At 44.0% G+C, this 20,449-nt stretch overlaps 1 protein-coding gene across 8 annotated transcripts in view; it reads left to right on the top strand.

Annotated features, from left to right (window-relative positions):
* Positions 1-20,449, top strand: part of FLT3LG (fms related receptor tyrosine kinase 3 ligand) — a 740,120-nt gene that overhangs the window by 18,956 nt on the left and 700,715 nt on the right. For all 8 annotated transcript variants that reach the window (XM_086930225.1, XM_086930221.1, XM_086930219.1 and 5 more), the window contains exon 2: positions 7,972-8,091. Coding sequence is in view for 5 of the 8 variants with exons in the window: in XM_086930221.1 (XP_086786347.1) it covers positions 8,023-8,091 (69 nt within the window). In the remaining 3 variants the exon portion in view is untranslated. The remainder of the gene's footprint in view (positions 1-7,971; positions 8,092-20,449) is intronic.

Genomic DNA, 20,449 nt, shown 5'->3' with positions numbered 1-20,449 from the left:
TGTGGGGTTGTGTGTGGGTGTGTGTGGGGTTGTGTGTGTGTGGGTGTGTTTGTGCGTGTGTGTGTGTGGGAGGGATGTGGGTGTGTGTGGGGGGTTATGTGTGTGGGGTGTGTGTGTGGGGGGGTGTGGTTGTGTGTGGGGGGTTGTGTATGTGGGGGGTGGGTTGTGTGTTTGTGTGTGGGGTTGTGTGTTTGTGTGGGGTTGTGTGTTTGTGTGGAGTTGTGTGTTAGTGGGGTTGTGTCTTGGGTTGTGTGTGTGGGGTTGTGTGTGGGGGGTTGTGTGTGGAGTTGTGTGTGTGAGGTTGTGTGTGGTGGGGTGTGTGTGGGTGTGTGTGTGTTTAATGCAAATCACTCTCTGCGAATGACGGAAGATAGGGATTTGTGATAAAACCCATTGGTCGTTGAATTGAAACCTCCAAGTATCACCCATAAAATGAACTCTTTACGCAAAGTAGCGCATAGTGTAACTTTGTGCTGCTTTCAGGAACTTTCCAACGCAAACCCAGTGAACCCACACCGTCATTTTGTACAAACGGGTTTAGATATCTTTTGTAATGTCAATGTTTCCGGGCCTAGCAATGCAACCGGCAACTCTGTACTACCAAGCGAAGACTTACAGCAAGCACCCTAACAGACAGTCCATCTTGAGGGATAGGCACGGGTCAAAGAAGCGGGCATCTTAAGGTCAGGCAAAACCTGTTTCAAGCCCAGACCTAGCTAACCCAGTGGCAGTTAAGAAACAAGGGGGAGTAGTTTACCCAGTGCAGGCACTAGGGAGAGTAGTTTACCCAATACAGGGAAGAGACGGGATCAGAGACTGATGCAGCTAGCGATTGATATCAAGAATCAAATGCGTGTTTGCAGCGTGATGACGATTGATTGTACGTCGACGGCAAACGATGATCCGCGTGGTGTGAATTTCGTGCACAGAAGAAAGCTTGATACTGGCGCATGTTCCCAGAGAACGTCATTAGTGGGAGGAGCCGAATGTAAAACATGGTGGCCACCAGGAGAGGCACTGTGATCGAGCCATCTGCAGAATCGAAAGACTCGGGTGCCCAGGTCATAACTGACTGAGCCCTGTGGGCACGTGTTTACCTTTAATAGCTGCTCAGTTGGGCGAGTTTTGATCGATGATACCAAGCGTTTGGCACATTGAACGGGTAACTCCGCGTAGTTCTCTATACGTGGATCATTGCTTTTGAAAGTTTTCTAATCATTACACACATGTTCTGCCTAAAGTGGGTGCGGGTTGTGGATCATATTGTGCCTACTGGTAGACTGTTAGATTCACAAGGTCCCAAGGAGTCACTCAGTGTGTGGGACCTTTTACAGCCAATTTGGACACAGGCAACTACAAATAGTTTGCTTAGTTTTTGAGCCCAGGTTTACATTTTCTAAAATGAAAATGGCGTGTTTGTTTTGGCTGTGTTTCAGTGTTAAAACAAGCTCTCGGCATTGCTGTGGTAGGGGCGGTGGAGCGCATTCCTTTCAAGTCTGATGCGGGGGAGATCTAAGGAAAGGCGCGAGAGCGAGCATATGGAGAGTGAGGGGGTGTGCAGCCTGGTAAGCTGAAGTGGCAGCGGAGCGCGGCGCGTGAGCACGGTCGCGTGGTTGTGGTCACATGAACTGTACGCGATCCGCAGTTTGGGGAAATATTTTGAAAGCCTTACTGTAATCTCGCCCACCATCCCTACGGGATGGATTAGGCTCGACCTAAAAATTAGGAATTGGAGGTAGAGAAAACTGGCAACGAGAAATTGCAGAGAGAAACAACAGCTGTAGGAACGAAACTCCAAAGTTCAGCTGTTAATCAGTGAGCATAGAACGAGGTAAACCAACATCAGTAAACAAATAGCTATGCTCCATGACACAGAAAACAAGAAGTGCAGGGAAGACAACGCAGCCATGGAACCATGAAAACAGAACAATGGAAAAAAGAATATGGATGAATCACAGTGAAAAAATAAGAAGTTGAGAAGATGTATATTAAAGTAAATGTGCCGAGACAATTTGACCTCCCACTCTGTCAGAAAATTAGATCCAAATGGAGGGAAGAAAATGTCCTGCTGACATGACAGAAAGGATGGAATGAGACCTGTAGCATGTTAAGATATTGTACTCTCGTTTATCAAATGGCATGGATGACTGACTATATTGAGCACTCCCCAAGTCTAATATGATCAGCAGTAGGATAGCACCACCGGTCTCTCCTTTCATACCATCTAACAGGAGAACACAACTGATTAAATACTATGTAGATGGTGAAAACCAGTCTTGGCTGGATATAAGGTGTCTATAGACTAGATTACGAAAATGTTTTTAGCTGCTGCACAACAACGCCTGCGTAAGTGTGCCATGGCCAGACGTCTCAACATTTTACTGGAATTCGCTTCAGGCTTCTTCAGAAGGGGACATAAGCTGTGTCTACAAAGCCTTCATTTAACTTTGGTTGAAACTGTGTTTTTCTGTAATGGCCTCAGCAATGCTGACCGACAGACCACGAGACTCAACTTGTCAGTAGGTTTAGCCAAAGAAAACCCTACCCACAACCCCCACAGCTGAAGCTGGCTACCTTCTCTTTCCACCACTGGACTATAAGAAGAGGCCGCTGGCTGGTGGGAATAGATTCTTTTGTAAGGAGAAATACCATGTTACCTTTACTTTATGGATGTCAATGCAGCTTCCGGAAGAACTTGCACAACCCCACGCAGCCAGTGTCTTTGCTTCACTCCCATGTGTGTATATTATACTGTATTTGTGGTCGGTTATAAGTGTGGGAAAGGTCGTGGTGATAAGACTTAAAGTTAAGAGTGCTTTATGAAGTGCTGTAGCGGACAGGGTAATCGATATAAACATGTATTCTTTGGCCCATTTACATTAAAGGGTGAGCAACAGGCACTGAAAGCAGGCGGGTGTGTCGGGCAGAGAATCACAAGCAGTGAACTATTTGTATATGAGACAGGCACTGAAAGCAGGTGGGTTCGTTGGACATGTTGTTACAAGCAGTGAAATGTGTACACATTTGGGACAGGCATTGAAAGCAGGCGGGTGTGTGGAGGGCGGAGTTACAAGCGTTGAAATATGTACACATTTGGGAAAGGCACTGAAAGCAGGCGGGTGCGTAGGGCAGAGTTACAAGCAGTGAATGAACTGTGCACATTTGGACAGGCACTGAAAGCGTCGATCCCGGAGTTACAAGCAGTGAACTGTGCCTGTATACGAGACAGGCACTGAAAGCAGGCGGGTGTGTCGAGCGCGGAGTTACAAGCAGTGAACTGTGCATGTATATGAGACAGGCACTGAAAGCAGGTGGGTGTGTAGAGCACAGAGTTACAAGCAGTAAACTGTGCATGTATATGAGACAGGCACTGAAAGCAGGCAGGTGTGTCGAGCGCGGAGTTACAAGCCGTGAAATGTGTACACATTAGGGACAGGCACTGAAAGCAGGCGGGTGCGTAGGGCAGAGAGTTACAAGCAGTGAATGAACTGTGTATGTATATGAGACCGGCACTGAAAGCAGGCGGGAGCATCGGGCAGAGAGTTACAAGCAGTGAATGAATTGTGTATGTATATGAGACAGGCACTGAAAGCAGGCGTGTGCGTCGATCAGGGCGTTCCACGCAGTGGACTGTGTGCACATTTAGAACAGGCACTGAAAGCAGGCGGGTGTGTCGGACACAGAACAGCAGCTCAGTCACAGGCATGGCGAGTAAGCATAGTCAGTGGTGCCACCCGGCACAGGATTTCACAGTCAAGGCAGGGAGGAGGCAGAGAGCCACGGACTGTGGCGAGGCAAGGCTTGGAGCTCCGGGGAAGAGAGGTGGGCGTGGGTATTTGGAACTCCCAGTGTGAAGGGAGCTCCGGGGTAAAGAGGCTGACGGGGCGGGGGAATTTGGACCACCCAGTGTGAAGGTTCAGCGTTCTGGACATTCAAGAACTGACATGAGATGGTGTCGTGCATTTCAGCAAATCCTAGATTGCAATGAAGCATTGTTTACTGTGCTCAGACTCGGACCCCAAAAAAGCAGAGCAAAGTTTAACTTTTTATTCAGGTTAAAAATTTAAACAAATAATCCTAACAGTTTACCCGGTGGTACACAATCTGCACAGACGGGAATACAAACGCAATTTGGCAATGTCCTTTGTACACATAGGGCCAGATGTAGGTAAGCATATTTTACCGATTCATAAATACCGAATTTTACCGATTTGGTACTTATGAATCGGTAAAATAGAAGGGGGAGATGTAGGTAGAATCGGTAATTGAATTACCGATTCTGTAAGAATCGGTATTTGCCGAATCGGTAAATACCGATTCGGTAATGCCCATTGATTCCTATGGGCATTGAAGCCCATAGGAATCAATGGGCATTACTGAATCGGTATTTACCGATTCGGTAAATACCGAATGTTGCAAGGGTGCAGGGGGTGTCACTTTGACACCCTCTAGCACCCCGAATTAAGGCACGTGTACCATGTGGCACACAGACATGCCCTAAGGGCATGTCTGTCTGTCACATGGCATAGGTGTGCATGCACACATGTGCATGCACACCTGGATTCGGTATTTTACCACCCAATTGGATTGGGTGGTAAAATACCGATTCTGTAAGGCCTGTGGGACTGAGAAGGGTCCCACCTACATCTGCAAATTACCGAATCGGTAAAAATACCGATTCAGTATTTTTCCTGATTCTGTAAATTTACTGATTCGGTAAATTTACCGAATCGGTAAAATAGGGCCCCTACATCACAAATGACCATTTACCGGTCGGTAACGGCCAAAATCGGCCATTACCGGTCGGTAAATGGCCACCTACATCTGGCCCCTAGTGCTTATACTGAGAAGGCTTGCATGGCGAAGTGACCAAACTCCTTTTTACAACAAAAGGGGTTTACACTATCAAGCTGTGACACATATTTGAAAGGTTGCTTCTGCAATAAAAGAGAAACGATTTGTTTCCCACTCAGCCACGTCAAAACATGCAAACAAGTCCCCTAAAAAAAAAAAAAAAAACTTCAACATAGATAACTAGGTTTTAGTGAGACGTATTGGAAACCATAGAATGGCAGAGGAAAGGCAGCGCTGGGAGGGGGGCTGGGCAACCATGTCTGCATTCCGATTCACGAGCAGATGGTCCTGTTTATGACCTGCGGAGCGCGTGAAGTGGCTGGTGGCAAATGGAATCAGAGCGGCCGCGGTCGCTTTGATGTTCTTGTCTTGTCTTGCTTTGTGGGAGCGGTAGGAGGAGCGAATTCCTGTGCACGCGCCTGGCTCACAGGAACAGTACGTGATCCGCAGTTGGGTAGAATATTCGATTCGGAAGCCTTACTATAAATTTCGCCTACCATCCCTACGGGGTGGAATAGACGAGACCTAACACAGAAAATTGTCAGGAAAGGCTGTATTTGTTTTAGAACTGTGTATACTGTTGCGTAGTTTGTGACTGGAGATGGTATTACTGGTAAACATCCAACCTTCTTCAGTGAGATGGTATTCTGGGAGATCAGAGCATGAATTCCAGCCCACTGAGGAACCGGCTTTTTTTCATCCTTCAGTCTGCCCCAGTAAGCAATATGATAAATCCAGTTAAAACAGCTTCGCGAACTGCAGCATCATGTAGAATTAGATCCATGCCCTCAACCACTTTGAAACTTTCTGGTAGACTTGGACGAGTTGATGGCTTGTAGTGATGTTGCACTTGTTGGCAAGGCAGTTGTGATATAATTTTGCAGCTTTATTTTTTTGTGCCTACAGCTAACACAGCTTGTTTCCCAGCAGCTAATTCATCAGTACACTCTCAAAAAAGCACCATGGCAGTATCATGTGTGCTGGATTTTCCAGACAAAGAAGAGCTGTCTTCAAAATTATCAAGAGTAGCAATTGTAAAGCCTTTCCTGGTAAAGCAACTTGAAAATGATTTGCTTTCGGATTCACAAGATCTGCTCCGTACTATGTCATTATAACTTGTTGATAGACCAATCCAATTCATTGAAGTTATTAGCTCAATACTTTTGCAATTGTCATCATTTGCGTGGACAATCATTATGTGTAGCAGAGCTGTCTTTTTGCCATGATGTAAATAATAAAACATGATTTGAAAAAGACTGTACATTTGTACAATATAAGCCTGTCGGTTCTTGAGATTGTCTTCCTCTTTGCTTATATCATCAAAGGCATCATCAATGCTGTCGGCTTCTGTTCCGAACTCAAGAAATTTAGTTCGTAACAGTTTTGTTTTGCTGCGGTTAAAAGATGTAAAAATGTTAAGACAACATCAGGTGTTCTTGTTGACTCACATTTGCTGAGCTCTGGGGTATCACAAAAGTTGTCATTAAGTCCAAAATCTAAATTATTCATGAAATTTCTTTAAATGGTTCCTGCTGATTTTACTGCATCCTGTGATCTTATTTTGGCAGCAAGAATTTCAGGAGTTAAATCAGCTGAGAATAACTTAAGTGTCTCATTCTTTTTGTTAGACTGACAAAAACACATTCTGTCATTGTACATTCTCACCAGAAAAATCTTAATTTTATTATTATGGATCAATACAGTTTCATCAATGTTGTCCATTACTTCTGTGATCTCACTGAGTGTGAACCCTTAGCCAGCACTCAAGAGTGCCATTAAACTAAATTTACTTTTCCAAAGAGTGCAAACTTAACTGAAGGCTGGTGGTTATGTTGCTGCTTGGAGCTCATTGTACATTCGTATTTGTATAGGTCCGCACACATGCAGTTCTATTGGGCATACAAATTTGTTGCAAGTACATTCACCCCACTGTTCAGATTAACTACTCAGCTGAAAACTTCATCTTGGAAGAAACTAGCTGCAGATAAAAACATTTTTCAGTCTTTTGTGAACTTAGTCTTGCCATATTTCTGCAGCATCTTGAACTTTCTTCTGTCCAGCAGCAGTTGATGTTCGCTTTTCTTTCAGGTTAGTTTAGCCAATGACACATTTGTCTTTGTTGAAGAAGTACTCAGATTTAGTAGTTAGCACATTCTGTTTTCAGCTGCTTTGCTCATGTTTACAAATTTGAATCAATGGAAAACCTGAAACAAAAACAATACTAAAATTAATTACTAATATGATGGCTAAAATACAAAATTATAGAGCCACCATTTTAGAAAATGGCAGAAGGGTTGCTCTGAGGCATTATTTTCTGTCTCTATAAGACTACTTGACCCCCAAACTCTATGTTTTGACACCAAAATGAAGTGTATAGGGCTCATGGCTCTTGAAATATAACATCATCAATACAACACATCCGCCATTTTTAAAAATATTGCCCTGAAAAATTTAGCCAGGATTAGCAAAGTCTACCTAAGCAAAATTACTTCTTTAATGATACAAAAACACAAATCAGAAATGAAAGTCTATGGACAACTATTTTTTTTAAGGAGGTATATCAAGGCGTGAGGGCTATGAAGAACCCAAACATATTAGTAGAAGGAAAATGATAAGCACAGAGGATTCATGGCGAAGCCACAACAACAACAACACAACTTGTGTTGCAAAAACACACTGTTGTTTCATCTCCAGAAAACAGCAACTATTTCTTTTTATGACTTCGAAATTCAGATCTGTGACACAATATTTGTCACAAACATGGACATTTCTTCTACTTGCAACGATTTACTAGCATCACGCGGAAACAAACTAATTAGTTTTCAGGCATTTGTCAAATGATACAGTTTCACTGTGTTTAGCTGGTAACTTCCTTACTTTTCTCTCTCATTTTTCTTTACTGGCACTATCTGCCTTTACCTTTCGATTCTTCAGTTTGTTTTTCTGTCCCATAGTTGACCAGTTGTCTTAACTTTGCTTTTTATCTTCTGTCATTCATTTATATAGATTTCTTACCTTTTGTGTCACATCTTGGCTTCTTTCTTTGATTCTCAAATATTTAACTCTACATGTTCCAGCTCACTCTTTACTGAAATCTTTTTTTAAATGTTTTTGTAGACCTCCTTATAGATTCACCCCCATCATGCAAGCTGACCAAGCAATGTTGAGATGAATTGGTGCCATGCTTCACAATACACGCTGTCCTATACTTACTTTGTGGGACTGAGAAGACTTCCGGTGAGTATACAACCTCTGAGGATTTGAAAAGTATGTGCTTATATTTTAGTGTAGGTGAAGAACTTTTGTAGCTATACGAAGAACTATGGTAGCAACATGTGTTTAAAAGGATTTGTCAAATGGGATATAAACTCTGCGGACTTTGTTTGCTTAAATTGTTGAGTGCATTCACTCTGATTAGTTAAATGGAAAACTGTATAATAGTTACATGTTGTCTACGTAACTTTCAGTAACGTCTGTATAATGTGGTCATTCACCAGAGGCTATGGATGTGGTGCTCCCAGAGACTCGTCATTACTGTCTTTGGCAACAACTTGTAAAATTCCTATACAGTCATCCTTATAAAATGAATTGATGCACTTGTTGTGATACCTCAGTTTGAATGATAGCGGGAACCCTTTTTACTGCATTGTTTCGAAATCTATGCAATGGAACTGTTTGTGAGCACGCCTTTTGTGTACAAAGATCTACCAGGGAAGCAGTCAAAGTTCATGTAAAACGTACGTTGATTGTATATTTACAGGAGCCCACGTCCCGCAGATCCAGCCTCCTGACCATCCAAATCACAAATGCTAAATTGGAGGTTGGATGCCTAGAAGAAGGAATGCAGTGCATGAGCTTGGAGAAACAGAACACATTACAAAAATAAACATTACATAACATTACAAACTAAACTGTTGCGAGACACATAAAGGTGTTAACACTAATGAAGGACTACTTGTATAAACTCTAGGCTACCACTACATAATTCTTCCCTTTTATAATAAATAAACAGAAAAAAATTCAATACATGTTTAAACCTGTATACTTCACGGGCATGGAGGTATTGCGAGAGCTCCTAGTATCACTAATGAATTCAGTATCACTAACAGGCTCATCATGATGACAGTAAGTAAGTAAGTAAAGTAAGTAAAACTTTTATTAAGCGTGCAAATGCCAGGTGTCTTAGTGCTTACGGCATACCTCAGAACAGGTAGTAAAAATCATCTGCTCATCTTACTTTAAGTTTGATACAGAAGGCCAAGTTTTGAGCAGTTTCCTAAAGCAGGACAGACTGGATTGAGATCTCGAGACAAATGGATGAGAATTCCAGACTTTACAGCCAATGTAGCGCAAACTCCTGCTTCCCATCTATATTTCTTTATCTTAGGGACTTCTATTAGCTAGGCTAAAGAAGACCATAAGGCTCATTGGGCCATTACCAAAAGAAGGTTTCCCAATGATCATGAGGACCCTTTTCATACAGAGCGCTGTGAATAAAGCAGAGAGATTTGAATCTAAATTACCTGTAACCAAGGATGGGCCCGTATTTCTTTGGTAATGGAACAGAATTTTGGCACTTTCAAGAGCAGCCGAGCTACAGCATTTTGCAATGATTGTAATTTAGCTAATGAGCTTTTTGTTGTACCTAAATACAAAGCATTGCAATAACCAATCCTAGAGAGGATAAGAGCAACCATGGCAGTCTTTTGGAGGTCCAGAGGGATAAATGGAAAAACTTTTATCAATAATTAATAATCTGATAATATAAAAGTAGGAGGAAGTGATATGGTTCACCTGCTCAGAAAAACTGAGCTGATCTTCGAAAATCACTCCAATATTTTTTTACCTTGGAAATAGTAGTAGGTAGTCGGCTGAAATCTGCTGGCCACTAAGTCGAATTCCAAAAATCAGCGTTTCTGCCAAAAAGAATCACTTCAGTTTTCTCAATATTCAATTCTAGAAAATTCTTCTGCATCCAAATAGGTACCTGGGTTGAGCAGTGAGTCAGGTTTAAGGCTGTGAGACCCTCATCTTCCAGTATAGATACTACAATTTGGGTATTATTGGCATTGGAGACAGCCAATAGGCTAAATGATTGAATAAGCTCGAAAAACTAAGTAATATAGATGTTAAAAGCACCGGGGACAGGTAGGACCCTTGAAGCACTCCGCAGGGAAGAGAGAATTTTTTTGAATTTAAAGCCATTCAGTTCAACCCCTTGTACTCTGTTTGTTAGGAAGGGGCTGAGGAGGTCAAGAGCTGCACCTCCTATACTGATTCTCTCAAGCCGGTTGATAGGAACCTCATGGTAAACTATATCAAACACAACTGAGATGTCAAGAAGAATTAGAGCCACTTGGCTCGTCTCAGCCAGTAGCCTTCGGATTTCTTTTCAGGCCACAGCCAGCACAGACTCTGTAGAGTGATGAGCTCTAAAACCATGTTGTGAGTTCCTTCTTCACTGCCTTATCAAGGATTTTGGCCGGAAAAGGCAGTTGAGAAATTGGCCGATAGTTTTTAGTGACAGCTGGATCGAGATTGTATTTTTTTATTTCATTTATTTTTAGTATAGGTAGAACAGAGGCTTGCTTCCAGGTTATCGGATAACATTCTGTCTCTAATATCTGATTCAAAAGTTTGGTGAGGTTGATTGCAATTTGATTCTGCAGCATATGCCAAGTAAATGGCGGGCAAGGGTCAGATGGGGATCCACATTTCGTGGTCCTCCAAAAGAAGTGAAAAATTACACAGGGGCCCACAACTCCTTGATCTCCCTGACTGAGTTATCTCTGGAACATTGACAGCATTGGTATTGGGGACAAGATTTAGATCTTCTGCGAATCTGGTAGAAGAGAATTTTGTCATAAATGCACTCTATTTTGTTTTTTAAAAAGTCTGCTAAGTTGTTTCAGCCGTTTTGATCAATACTATAGGCAGAGCCCTGTTTCAAGTTAGTAAGTGGTAATTGTTTTACAGCCCAGATGAGGAGGTTTTGGCAGTTCTTATTCTTGCAGAAAAGAATTGGGTTTTTGGGATGTTAGTCTGAGTATAATACTTTTTGTAAATAATGGAGTAATTAGCTTTAGCTACAGGATCACACCCCTTTCTCTATAGATGTTCCGCAGCTCTACTTTTTTTGTTTACGGATCTTTAATTCTGGGAGTGTACCAAGGTGCAGAGGTTGCTTTAGATGGGTGGTGACCGTTTTTACAGGAGCAAGCTGGGTCAGAGCAGAGTCAATCCAACTCTTAAGATTGCTAAACGATACATTTATATCAGGGTCCAGAGGTGGGCTATGCTTGCTCAGAGTGGCCTCCAACTCCCCTTTAGAGACCCTACGCCATGTTCAGATAGCTATAGGGACTTCAGAGGAGTTCTGGACGAGGCTTTGCCGGAGTCCAATTAACTTAAAAAACACTGCATTATGGTCCGACCATAGCAAAGGAAGTGGTTTATCAAATTCTAATCATCATTTGAAAAAATCCCATCCACAGTGTGACTAACCATGTGGGTAGACTCATCCACTTGCAGGAAATGGCCCAAACTGCAAGAACAGTCAATCCATTTGTTCGAGTCAGGATTAGTTACCATCTCCAGGTGAAAGTTAAAACCACCCAGTACAGTGAAGACTTTCACTTGAAATACCAGTTGAAGTAGATTTAGTGAGCTCCAAGTCTGTACTTGATACTGAAATATAAACTAAAGAAGCAGGTTGAGATACTTCAGAAAAATGGCTATTGCCTTCCAAGACAAACCAGACCTCGTTGTCCTGACCTTTGTGCCCACAAATTTTATGAGCTTGTGCAGGAGTCAAACTGACAAGAGCTCTCTTGCTCCACCAACCTCTGCCATTCAGTAAAAGTGAACCAGTTGAAACTTTGGAAATTTGAAAAGGACTAGAAAATACGGATTACCTTTTTTTTACTCTGGTAGGTCGTTTGACCACAACCCAATCATTGAGCTTAAATTCAATGCTTTTTACACCATGCGTACTGTTAGAATACATTTTATGCTTCATGCTTCATCTGAGCCGCATCAACCCTTTCTTTTGCCAATTTCGCTATACCACGCTGACACATTTTTTCTATAGGCATAATGTTGTAATTTTAGCCAATCTGGACGAACCCCGTTAGCCAATGCTGATTATATCCCTTCTTTTAGGAACTTGTTCATTTTTTCATTTTTTCCACCAGTGCATACAAGGTCGGCGAGTACAACGCCACCCTCAAATGTCTGATTTGACGATTATGAACAAATTAGTTCATCTGATAAGAGACAAAGTGAGTCCCATTGTTGATGACCAAATTGTTAGTAGTCCTTCATTTTAAAAAATCTTGTCGAAATTCATATAACAAATGAAGTACTTGCAGCTGGGACAAAATCAAAGAACACCCATTTAGAAAAGTAATCTACTTAGACTCAGTACAAACTTCTTGGCTGAGGGTAGTAAATCAAAAGGTCATGCAAAGTCTAATGCCACTTTTGACCAGGGTTCCTCAGGAAAAGAAGCTGTGTATGAAGGAATGTGATGGGTGAGCCAGTGTTTATCTGAAAGTAAACAAGTGTTGCAAGAAGAGATCCAATTAGCAGCTTGAGAATCCACAGCAGGCGACCAACAAACTGCTTAGGTTTTTGCAAGTGACTCCTACCCCTAGATGACCCTGGGAAGCAGCTTGAGAGAGTTTGGCTCTAACTGCAGTTGGAGGAACTGTGACATTGTTGCGTGAGAGAATTCTATCAACAATTGAAAGTTCACTTGGCATATGCGACAAAGGACTGAATGGGACATCTAATGATTTCCTTTGGCCAACTTTTTTTGACAAATTCTCAGCAGTGGCTAGCTCAGGTAAGCGCGATGGGGCAGGGCAGGGCACGGCGGGGTGGGGGGGAAAGCAGACGGAATAGGTATTACTTATTTATTTAATTATACCTATTCTATCGTCTGTCGACTCTCCCCAAACCCACCTCTACCCCACGGCATTTGCCTGTGCCGGCCGCCGCTGCTAATCCCATTACTAATAATAAAAACGTATCATCTTTAAAAGCAGACAACAATTCTTCATGTGAAACCAGATCAGAGGTACTTAAAATATCTTCCAAAGTAGCCACCACATCCTCAAGCTCCTCAGTAGAGTCAACATTCTGGAGAGGCATTCTTTATAATAAAATCTGCCCTCGAGTTTTTGCCCCCAGGGATGTAGTCAGTTTTTAAATTGTACTCCTGTAAGCGTGAGAGTAGTCTGACTAATCTTACTGAGGCTTTTGCTGAGCCATTATTGTTGAGTAAGTGAATAAGGGGCTTATGGTCTGTGAAAAAATTTACACTCATGCCAAGTCAACTTTTAAACTTTTTAATGGCTCAAGAGCAAGCCAACGCCACCCTCTCAATTGTGCTGTAATGTCATTCTGGTGTTTTCAATGAGCGGGAGGCAAAGGCCACAGTATGTTCTCTGTAATCCAAAAATTGGGAAGAGACAGCGCCTATCCCAGTTTAACTTGCATCAGCAGTTACAATACATTTGCAGTCAGGTTTAAATGCTGATAAAGCTAGTGCATTCATGATTACAGACTTGACTCTTGCAAAAGCTTGTTCAGCTACATCATCCCAGACAAACTGTATCTTTTGTGTACAATCATGGCATATCCTTGAATACATTTAGAATAACATTTACTTATGCACAGGAAAGATTTCAAGGGGTCCTTATCATGAGGAGGAGTTACACCCTGTATGGCCTGTACCAAAAAAATGTAGGATGTATACCACAACAGGATATATGATGACCTAAATAGTCTCCCTTTTAAGTAGATGATTCTTTTTAGGTTTCAGGGTGATACCTATTTCCTTAAATACCTCCAGCACTTTATGCAGTGTGTGCTTAAAATCTGTATTCATATTTGAAAAGATTAAATTGTCATCTTGGTAAGCTTGTGTTCCTGGTATATCAGCTAAAATGGTATCCATCATTTTCTAAAACACACTCGCTCTAGACGCAAGACCAAAAGGAAACCGTAGGAATTTATAAGCTCCAAATAGGAGTGAAAAACATTGTGAGGTCTTGCGAATCTGCAGCAAGCAGGATCAGGTGATATGCGGAGCTAAGGTCTAATAAAGAGAAAAACTTAGCATCACTTATGTTTGACAGGAAATCCTTTATCTTGGGCAATAGGTGGCAATCAAGCACCACATTTATTGTTAAGGGTGCGCAAGTCTGCACAGAGCCTAATATCCTCATCTTTTTTTCTTATTATAACGAGGGGACTTACCCACTCTGAAGAATCTGTTTGTGAAATTTTCTCTTCTTTAACTAGTTTCCCAAGTAAAGTTTTCAGTTCAGACCTGACCGACAAAGGTACAAGTCTAACCTTGTGCAAAATAGGAATGGCATTTAAAAAATTTTTTTATTCCATGTTCAAATTTGTGAATGATGACAATTTTGTTGGTCAAAACCTCTGCAAAAGTATGCATTACTTGCGATAATATACAGCCATCACAGCTGTCAGTCGATGCTTTCTGCACATCATTCACCCTAACTGGATTAGGTAAACCAGGAACAACCATAAGATTTAACCTTGCTAGGTCTTGCCATCCTACAATTCGTTTCCCCTTTTTAGCAACATATATTTTTGTTAAGGGTGGGTGAAGTTGGCAAAGTGCCACGGCGCGGAGTTCCACGGAGTTGGAAAAAAACTCTGTGGGACTCCGCTCCACCTACAATATACATTTCAAAATAGGAAAGAAACACTTACCTGCCCTGGCGTCTCCAGGCTGCCCGCCTCCTTGCCGTGGTCTCTACTCCTCCTCACCGTCCTTGCTGGTCGCAGTCCTACCATGACAAACAAACTAGAGTTTGTGACTGGCGAGGAGAAAAGAGCACGGCGAGGAGGAGGGCAGTCCAGAGGCGCCAGAGCAGGTAAGTGTTTATTTCCTACTCTTGGGCGTGGGTAGACAGGGGCTACCTGCGCTGTGCTGCATAGTTGGAGTTTTTCCTGAGCTCCGCATTCCCAACAGAGTGCGAAGTTGGCAAAACTCCTAAAACTCCGCCGGCGTAGAAGAGCTTGATGCCCAGGGTTAATTTTTGTATTTGTCTCCCTGCGTATGCATTTCAGACTATCAATAAAGAAACCGGCCATATCTATATCCTGCTCACCATATGCTTTGGGGAATACATCAGGAGTGTTCAAAGGTTTAGTTTTAGCCCACATTTAATCATACAATGTATCGGAAACAATAGTGATGGGAGCTCCCGAATCAGCCATCATATCAAGCTTAATTTCACGAATGTGTACATCACAAAACAAACCATTCACAGGTTTCACATCCACAGGGTCTACATCAAGTGTAAGGACCACTCTAGACAAGTCCTGTGAACAGTCCTCTGTAACGGAGGCTTTATCAACAGAACCAATCCGAAGAGTATCCCCTGCACTCTTGCAGACACTAAGAAAAAGTCCCATTTTGTTGCATTTGGTGCACCTTTTCCCAACAGCTGGACAGGAAGCATGGTTGTCAAGATTGGAATTAGAACCACATGTGTAACAATGTGTCACATTCCTTTTCTGTGGAAATCTGTTGTTTTTACCTCTATAAGACAAAACATGAATAGAATCTAAAACTTGAATTTTCACAAGCTGTGATTTGAGGTCAGCTGAGATACATTTACTCAAAATAATGGAACGTTCTATAGCTTTAGCCATATCCCTCACTTCAACCCAAGGTGGGATCACGAAATTAGAGTAAACATTCCTATATTTTTCTAGAGTTGTATCCAAAAGGGATTTGATCCCTGATATAAGTGTCCAAAGTGGTTCCAAACTTGCATTTTGCAGCAAGAAGTCTGAGTGCGGAAATAAACCCCCCAATGGACTCTTCCTGAGACTGTTTCCTTTTGTTAAAATTACATTTTTCTAATAGGATGGTAGGTTGTTCAATAAATGTGTTTTTTAACCTTGTAATTGCCTCCATAAATTCCTTCCAGTCATCGCAGTCAGATGGTATGGAAACAGGTAGGTTGTCAAAGATTTACTGACCCTCATCATCCAAATTACTATAAAGAATAGCATTTTTTTTCTTCTTGTTGTGAACTTTTCAACATCAATAGTGACCAAATAATTTTCAAAAGAGTTAAAGCATTTTTCCAATATTGAGGTGGTCTACCTAGATTTTGAAGAAATGGCTGGCCAATTTGCTGAATACCAGACATAATGTGACTCAACAAGGAATAAAAACAAGTACCTTAAATGGTTTGATCCAAGTATATAAATACGAGGTAAATGCAGAAAATCTGTTGACTCAGTCACGATGCCAGAAACAGCTGACTAAAAGATAATCAAATTGAAAACTCAAGAATATTGCCCAAACCAAGATGGCCGCTATTTAGAAGTGACACAGCACATCGGAGAACTCCCTGCCGAGTGTCGGGTGAATAACAACAGGTGCGCATGCACCTCATTCTGAATAGACGAACGTAGGGGAATATGGCTGAGATACCCGCCACCCCCTCTCAACACAATCCCCAAAAGGAGGGAAACCGGAAACAGTTCTTGAAGTTTTTGGAAGAGGGAGGGAGTGACCCTCCCCGGCCGTATTTATTAAAACAAAATTCAAACGTTAAACAGTTCATATTAATGTACAATTTCATAACCACATTGCGATGTTTGGCTAACCTTAACAGATTCTCTAATACAGAGGTTCTCCTAGCCGAACTACCAACCTGCAAAACATTTTCTTGAAATAATGAAATTGTACATCCTAACGTTTAAGGGCCAACGGCAAGGTCGTAACCGGTGTCAAGATCCCTAACCAGAAATACCCCCCCACTTGGGAGGGGCGACAGCACTGAGGCGTACCCCACGTGCAACTACCAATTTCCCTTTGACTTGTCGGGGGCCCCAATAAACTCGACGCCACTTAAAGGTCGTTCGAGGACTCGTGTGAGTATCTAGAAGGTAGCGTAGACCTCCCCCCAAACCCCACACAACTTACCACATCTGCCGTCGCAGACGTCACTGGCCCCGGGAAATTCCCCAAGAGGGGGCTGTAACCCCTCCTACACAGGAAGGGGCCTTGACCGCCTTTCCTTTCCTTCCGGCGGCCTCTCCTTAGACAGGACCGCCTCCCCGTTGAGGGGCCAATGGCCACCTCTCCCGAGCGCTCCCATCCGTGTTGGGTGACGCCCACTCATAGGGATCTTCCAATTACTGCTCACCGATCATGACCTTACCGCCTACCAAATAAATACGACAATGCTACCTAAACCAACAATCCATTGGCCACTATGACCCGAATAAGCATGCTTATAACGGACACAAAAACAGAATATCTTTAATCACAGAACATACAAAATTCGTCCAACTTTATTACACACTCAATATCAACATGATAATACCAACGGACAAACTGAATATCTTTAATCACGGAACATACATAGAAACGTTCAACTTTATTACACCTCAATATCAACATGATAATACTACAACCTGTAAACGAAAAATTAGAATTATCGAACCATCTTAAAACAACTAGCTGTCCTCAGGGGCTGGTGGGTGGGTCAAAATTGGCTCTTCGTTCCGTCTCGAGCTCACGTGCAGCGAGGAGGTGCAGCTTCAGAGCACAGGAACAAGAGGATGTCTTCCGGTCTTGCGTCCCTTTTTATCCGTCTTCAGGGCGGGCGTAAACCCGCCCCTGCCTGCCCCGAGGGCGTGGCCAGCTGCGTCAGTGTCTAGGCCAGCCCACTCCAGGGCGGGAAAGAGCGCGCCCCGGCTACGCCGCTTCGGGCATACCAGCCGAGACGCGCCTCCCGCCCAAAATGGCTTCCCGGGGGGATCGAGGTACTCTGCCATAAGTTCGGGGGGACCGAGTGGTCGCCCCTTTCCATATGGCTGAGATACCCGCCACCCCCTCTCAACACAATCCCCAAAAGGAGGGAAACCGGAAACAGTTCTTGAAGTTTTTGGAAGAGGGAGGGAGTGACCCTCCCCGGCCGTATTTATTAAAACAAAATTCAAACGTTAAACAGTTCATATTAATGTACAATTTCATAACCACATTGCGATGTTTGGCTAACCTTAACAGATTCTCTAATACAGAGGTTCTCCTAGCCGAACTACCAACCTGCAAAACATTTTCTTGAAATAATGAAATTGTACATCCTAACGTTTAAGGGCCAACGGCAAGGTCGTAACCGGTGTCAAGATCCCTAACCAGAAATACCCCCCCCACTTGGGAGGGGCGACAGCACTGAGGCGTACCCCACGTGCAACTACCAATTTCCCTTTGACTTGTCGGGGGCCCCAATAAACTCGACGCCACTTAAAGGTCGTTCAAGGACTCGTGTGAGTATCTAGAAGGTAGCGTAGACCTCCCCCCAAACCCCACACAACTTACCACATCTGCCGTCGCAGACGTCACTGGCCCCGGGAAATTCCCCAAGAGGGGGCTGTAACCCCTCCTACACAGGAAGGGGCCTTGACCGCCTTTCCTTTCCTTCCGGCGGCCTCTCCTTAGACAGGACCGCCTCCCCGTTGAGGGGCCAATGGCCACCTCTCCCGAGCGCTCCCATCCGTGTTGGGTGACGCCCACTCATAGGGATCTTCCAATTACTGCTCACCGATCATGACCTTACCGCCACAGGTCCGGATAGTTGACCGGCTATCCGGACCCCCCACAAAGCTCCTACCTAAAGGTCATGCTTCAACGTTTTTAACCATGCTAGGAAGTCTACTATGAGTAACTCATTCCCCACCCGAGACAAATGCACACCATCCCCCGAATACACACTGTCACCATTAATACATCCATGCGGAATCGAATGCAATGTCCCGGAACGGAACAACCTACCCACTTTGTTATTAAGCTTCCTAACAGAGTGATTCAAAGCAGGAACAGAAATAGCCCCCCGCCACACCTTTCGTGGGATCATATGGGACCACGCAATTGTGCACCCCGGAACTCTCCTCGCCAACCAACTTACAGTGGAAAGCATTGCCTCCAGGAGAAGTCGTCTACCGGTGTTGACCAAATCATTGCCCCCTAGATGCACTATGACTATAGACGGCGGTGACCTCGTCCGCCCTAACAAATCTTCAAAATATGCTTGAAACTGGTCAATACAGAGACCGCCTCTTCCGTAGAAGGACACCCTGTACCCGTATTCCCCAGCTACGTGAATCATGTCACCTGCTTTGAATACGTCCGCGGCACGCCTCACGTATGAGTGGCCCACGACCCACACCTCCTCTTTCACAGCCGGTGATGTCTGACCGCTGGCCCGGTGTTGGGTCGACTGCACAGTCCGCCCCGCCTCGTAGGCTTGCGCAACTGAAAACCAAACAAAAACAAGAGGCGTGAGTACATCATTACATCTTCACAACATGTGTAACCGCACATACCTCTTATAACAATTGGAGGACCAACGCCCCACTCGTTTCACTTGTTCAACATTAAGACCCCTGGCTGTAGCTTCTGTAGCAGCCCCTATCCGAAAGGAATGGGTCCCAAACTCGCCCGGGTTCAAGCCCGCAGCGGCAATTGACATCGCAAGCACCCGCTGAAACTGAAACCTCGTCAGTGGGGTGGCGTCCGCGTGTCTCAACAAGGTCCCCCCCCATACTGCCACCCTTCGTGCTAGGTAATCTTCTAAACACTTTACCGGGCATATGGAGGACCCGGGAATCCTGCGTATGATTATGCAGTCACCCCTCCCATCTTGATCGGTCTTGGACTTGACAAAGGAGACCGTCATTGCCTCTTCTCTGATCTGAACGTGTTCTTGGCACAAACCCCCCGCCACATCCTGTTTGTTCCTTGCCACCAGTTCGCTTACTCGCATCGCCCCGTGAAATGCTAGCGTAAAAGCGGCTCGGAACAACACCGCCTCAAAAGGAGATGAACATGTGGCAGGGAGTGTAGCCAACAACTGGGCCAACCTATCCAAACCTATCGGGCGCCTCTCATCCACTCTGCGACCCTCAAGGCGTTGCCACCCACGCAGCGCTTTCTGTACAACGAAAGACGCTGTCGGGTCCTGGATACTATGAGCCCTGGCAAAAAAGGAAATAGAAGCACGATGCCTCTGAGCCGTAGCCACAGATTTCCCAGCCCTATGTAAGGACATCAGGAAATTCACCACCCATTCCTCATGGCCCCAAAGCTCCTCTCTATCAGTCCCCAAGAAGGCTAAATAGGACCTAAACGCCCCTTCGTATGCCTTCCTCGTCCGTGGTGCTAGACTCTCTCCCACGAGGTGACGAAGTTCGGGGCACCGAGAGACCAAAGAGCTTCGGGGAAGGGTGCCGGCTCTGGGTCCGCTGAGGGAAGGAAGCCCGAGAAAGCCTGCATATGAAAACGAGACAGTGCATCAGCCGCCTGATTCTGTACCCCTGGGACATGTTTTGCTCTGAACAGCACATTTAGTTGCATGCACAACAAAACAATCTCTTTGAGTAGTCTTAAAATCAGCTTACATCGTGCTGCCTGACTATTGACGCACTCAACCACAGTCATATTGTCGGACCAAAATATCACAGAGTGATCCTTGAACCCTTCTGGCCAGGTTCTCAAGGCCACAAAAATGGGAAAAAGTTCCAAGAAAGCAAT

This window comes from Lissotriton vulgaris, chromosome 7 (assembly GCF_964263255.1).
Source record: "Lissotriton vulgaris chromosome 7, aLisVul1.2, whole genome shotgun sequence".
Taxonomy (NCBI): domain Eukaryota; kingdom Metazoa; phylum Chordata; class Amphibia; order Caudata; family Salamandridae; genus Lissotriton; species Lissotriton vulgaris.
Note: the sequence above shows the minus strand (reverse complement) of the source record. Positions and strands in the feature narration are given on the sequence as shown.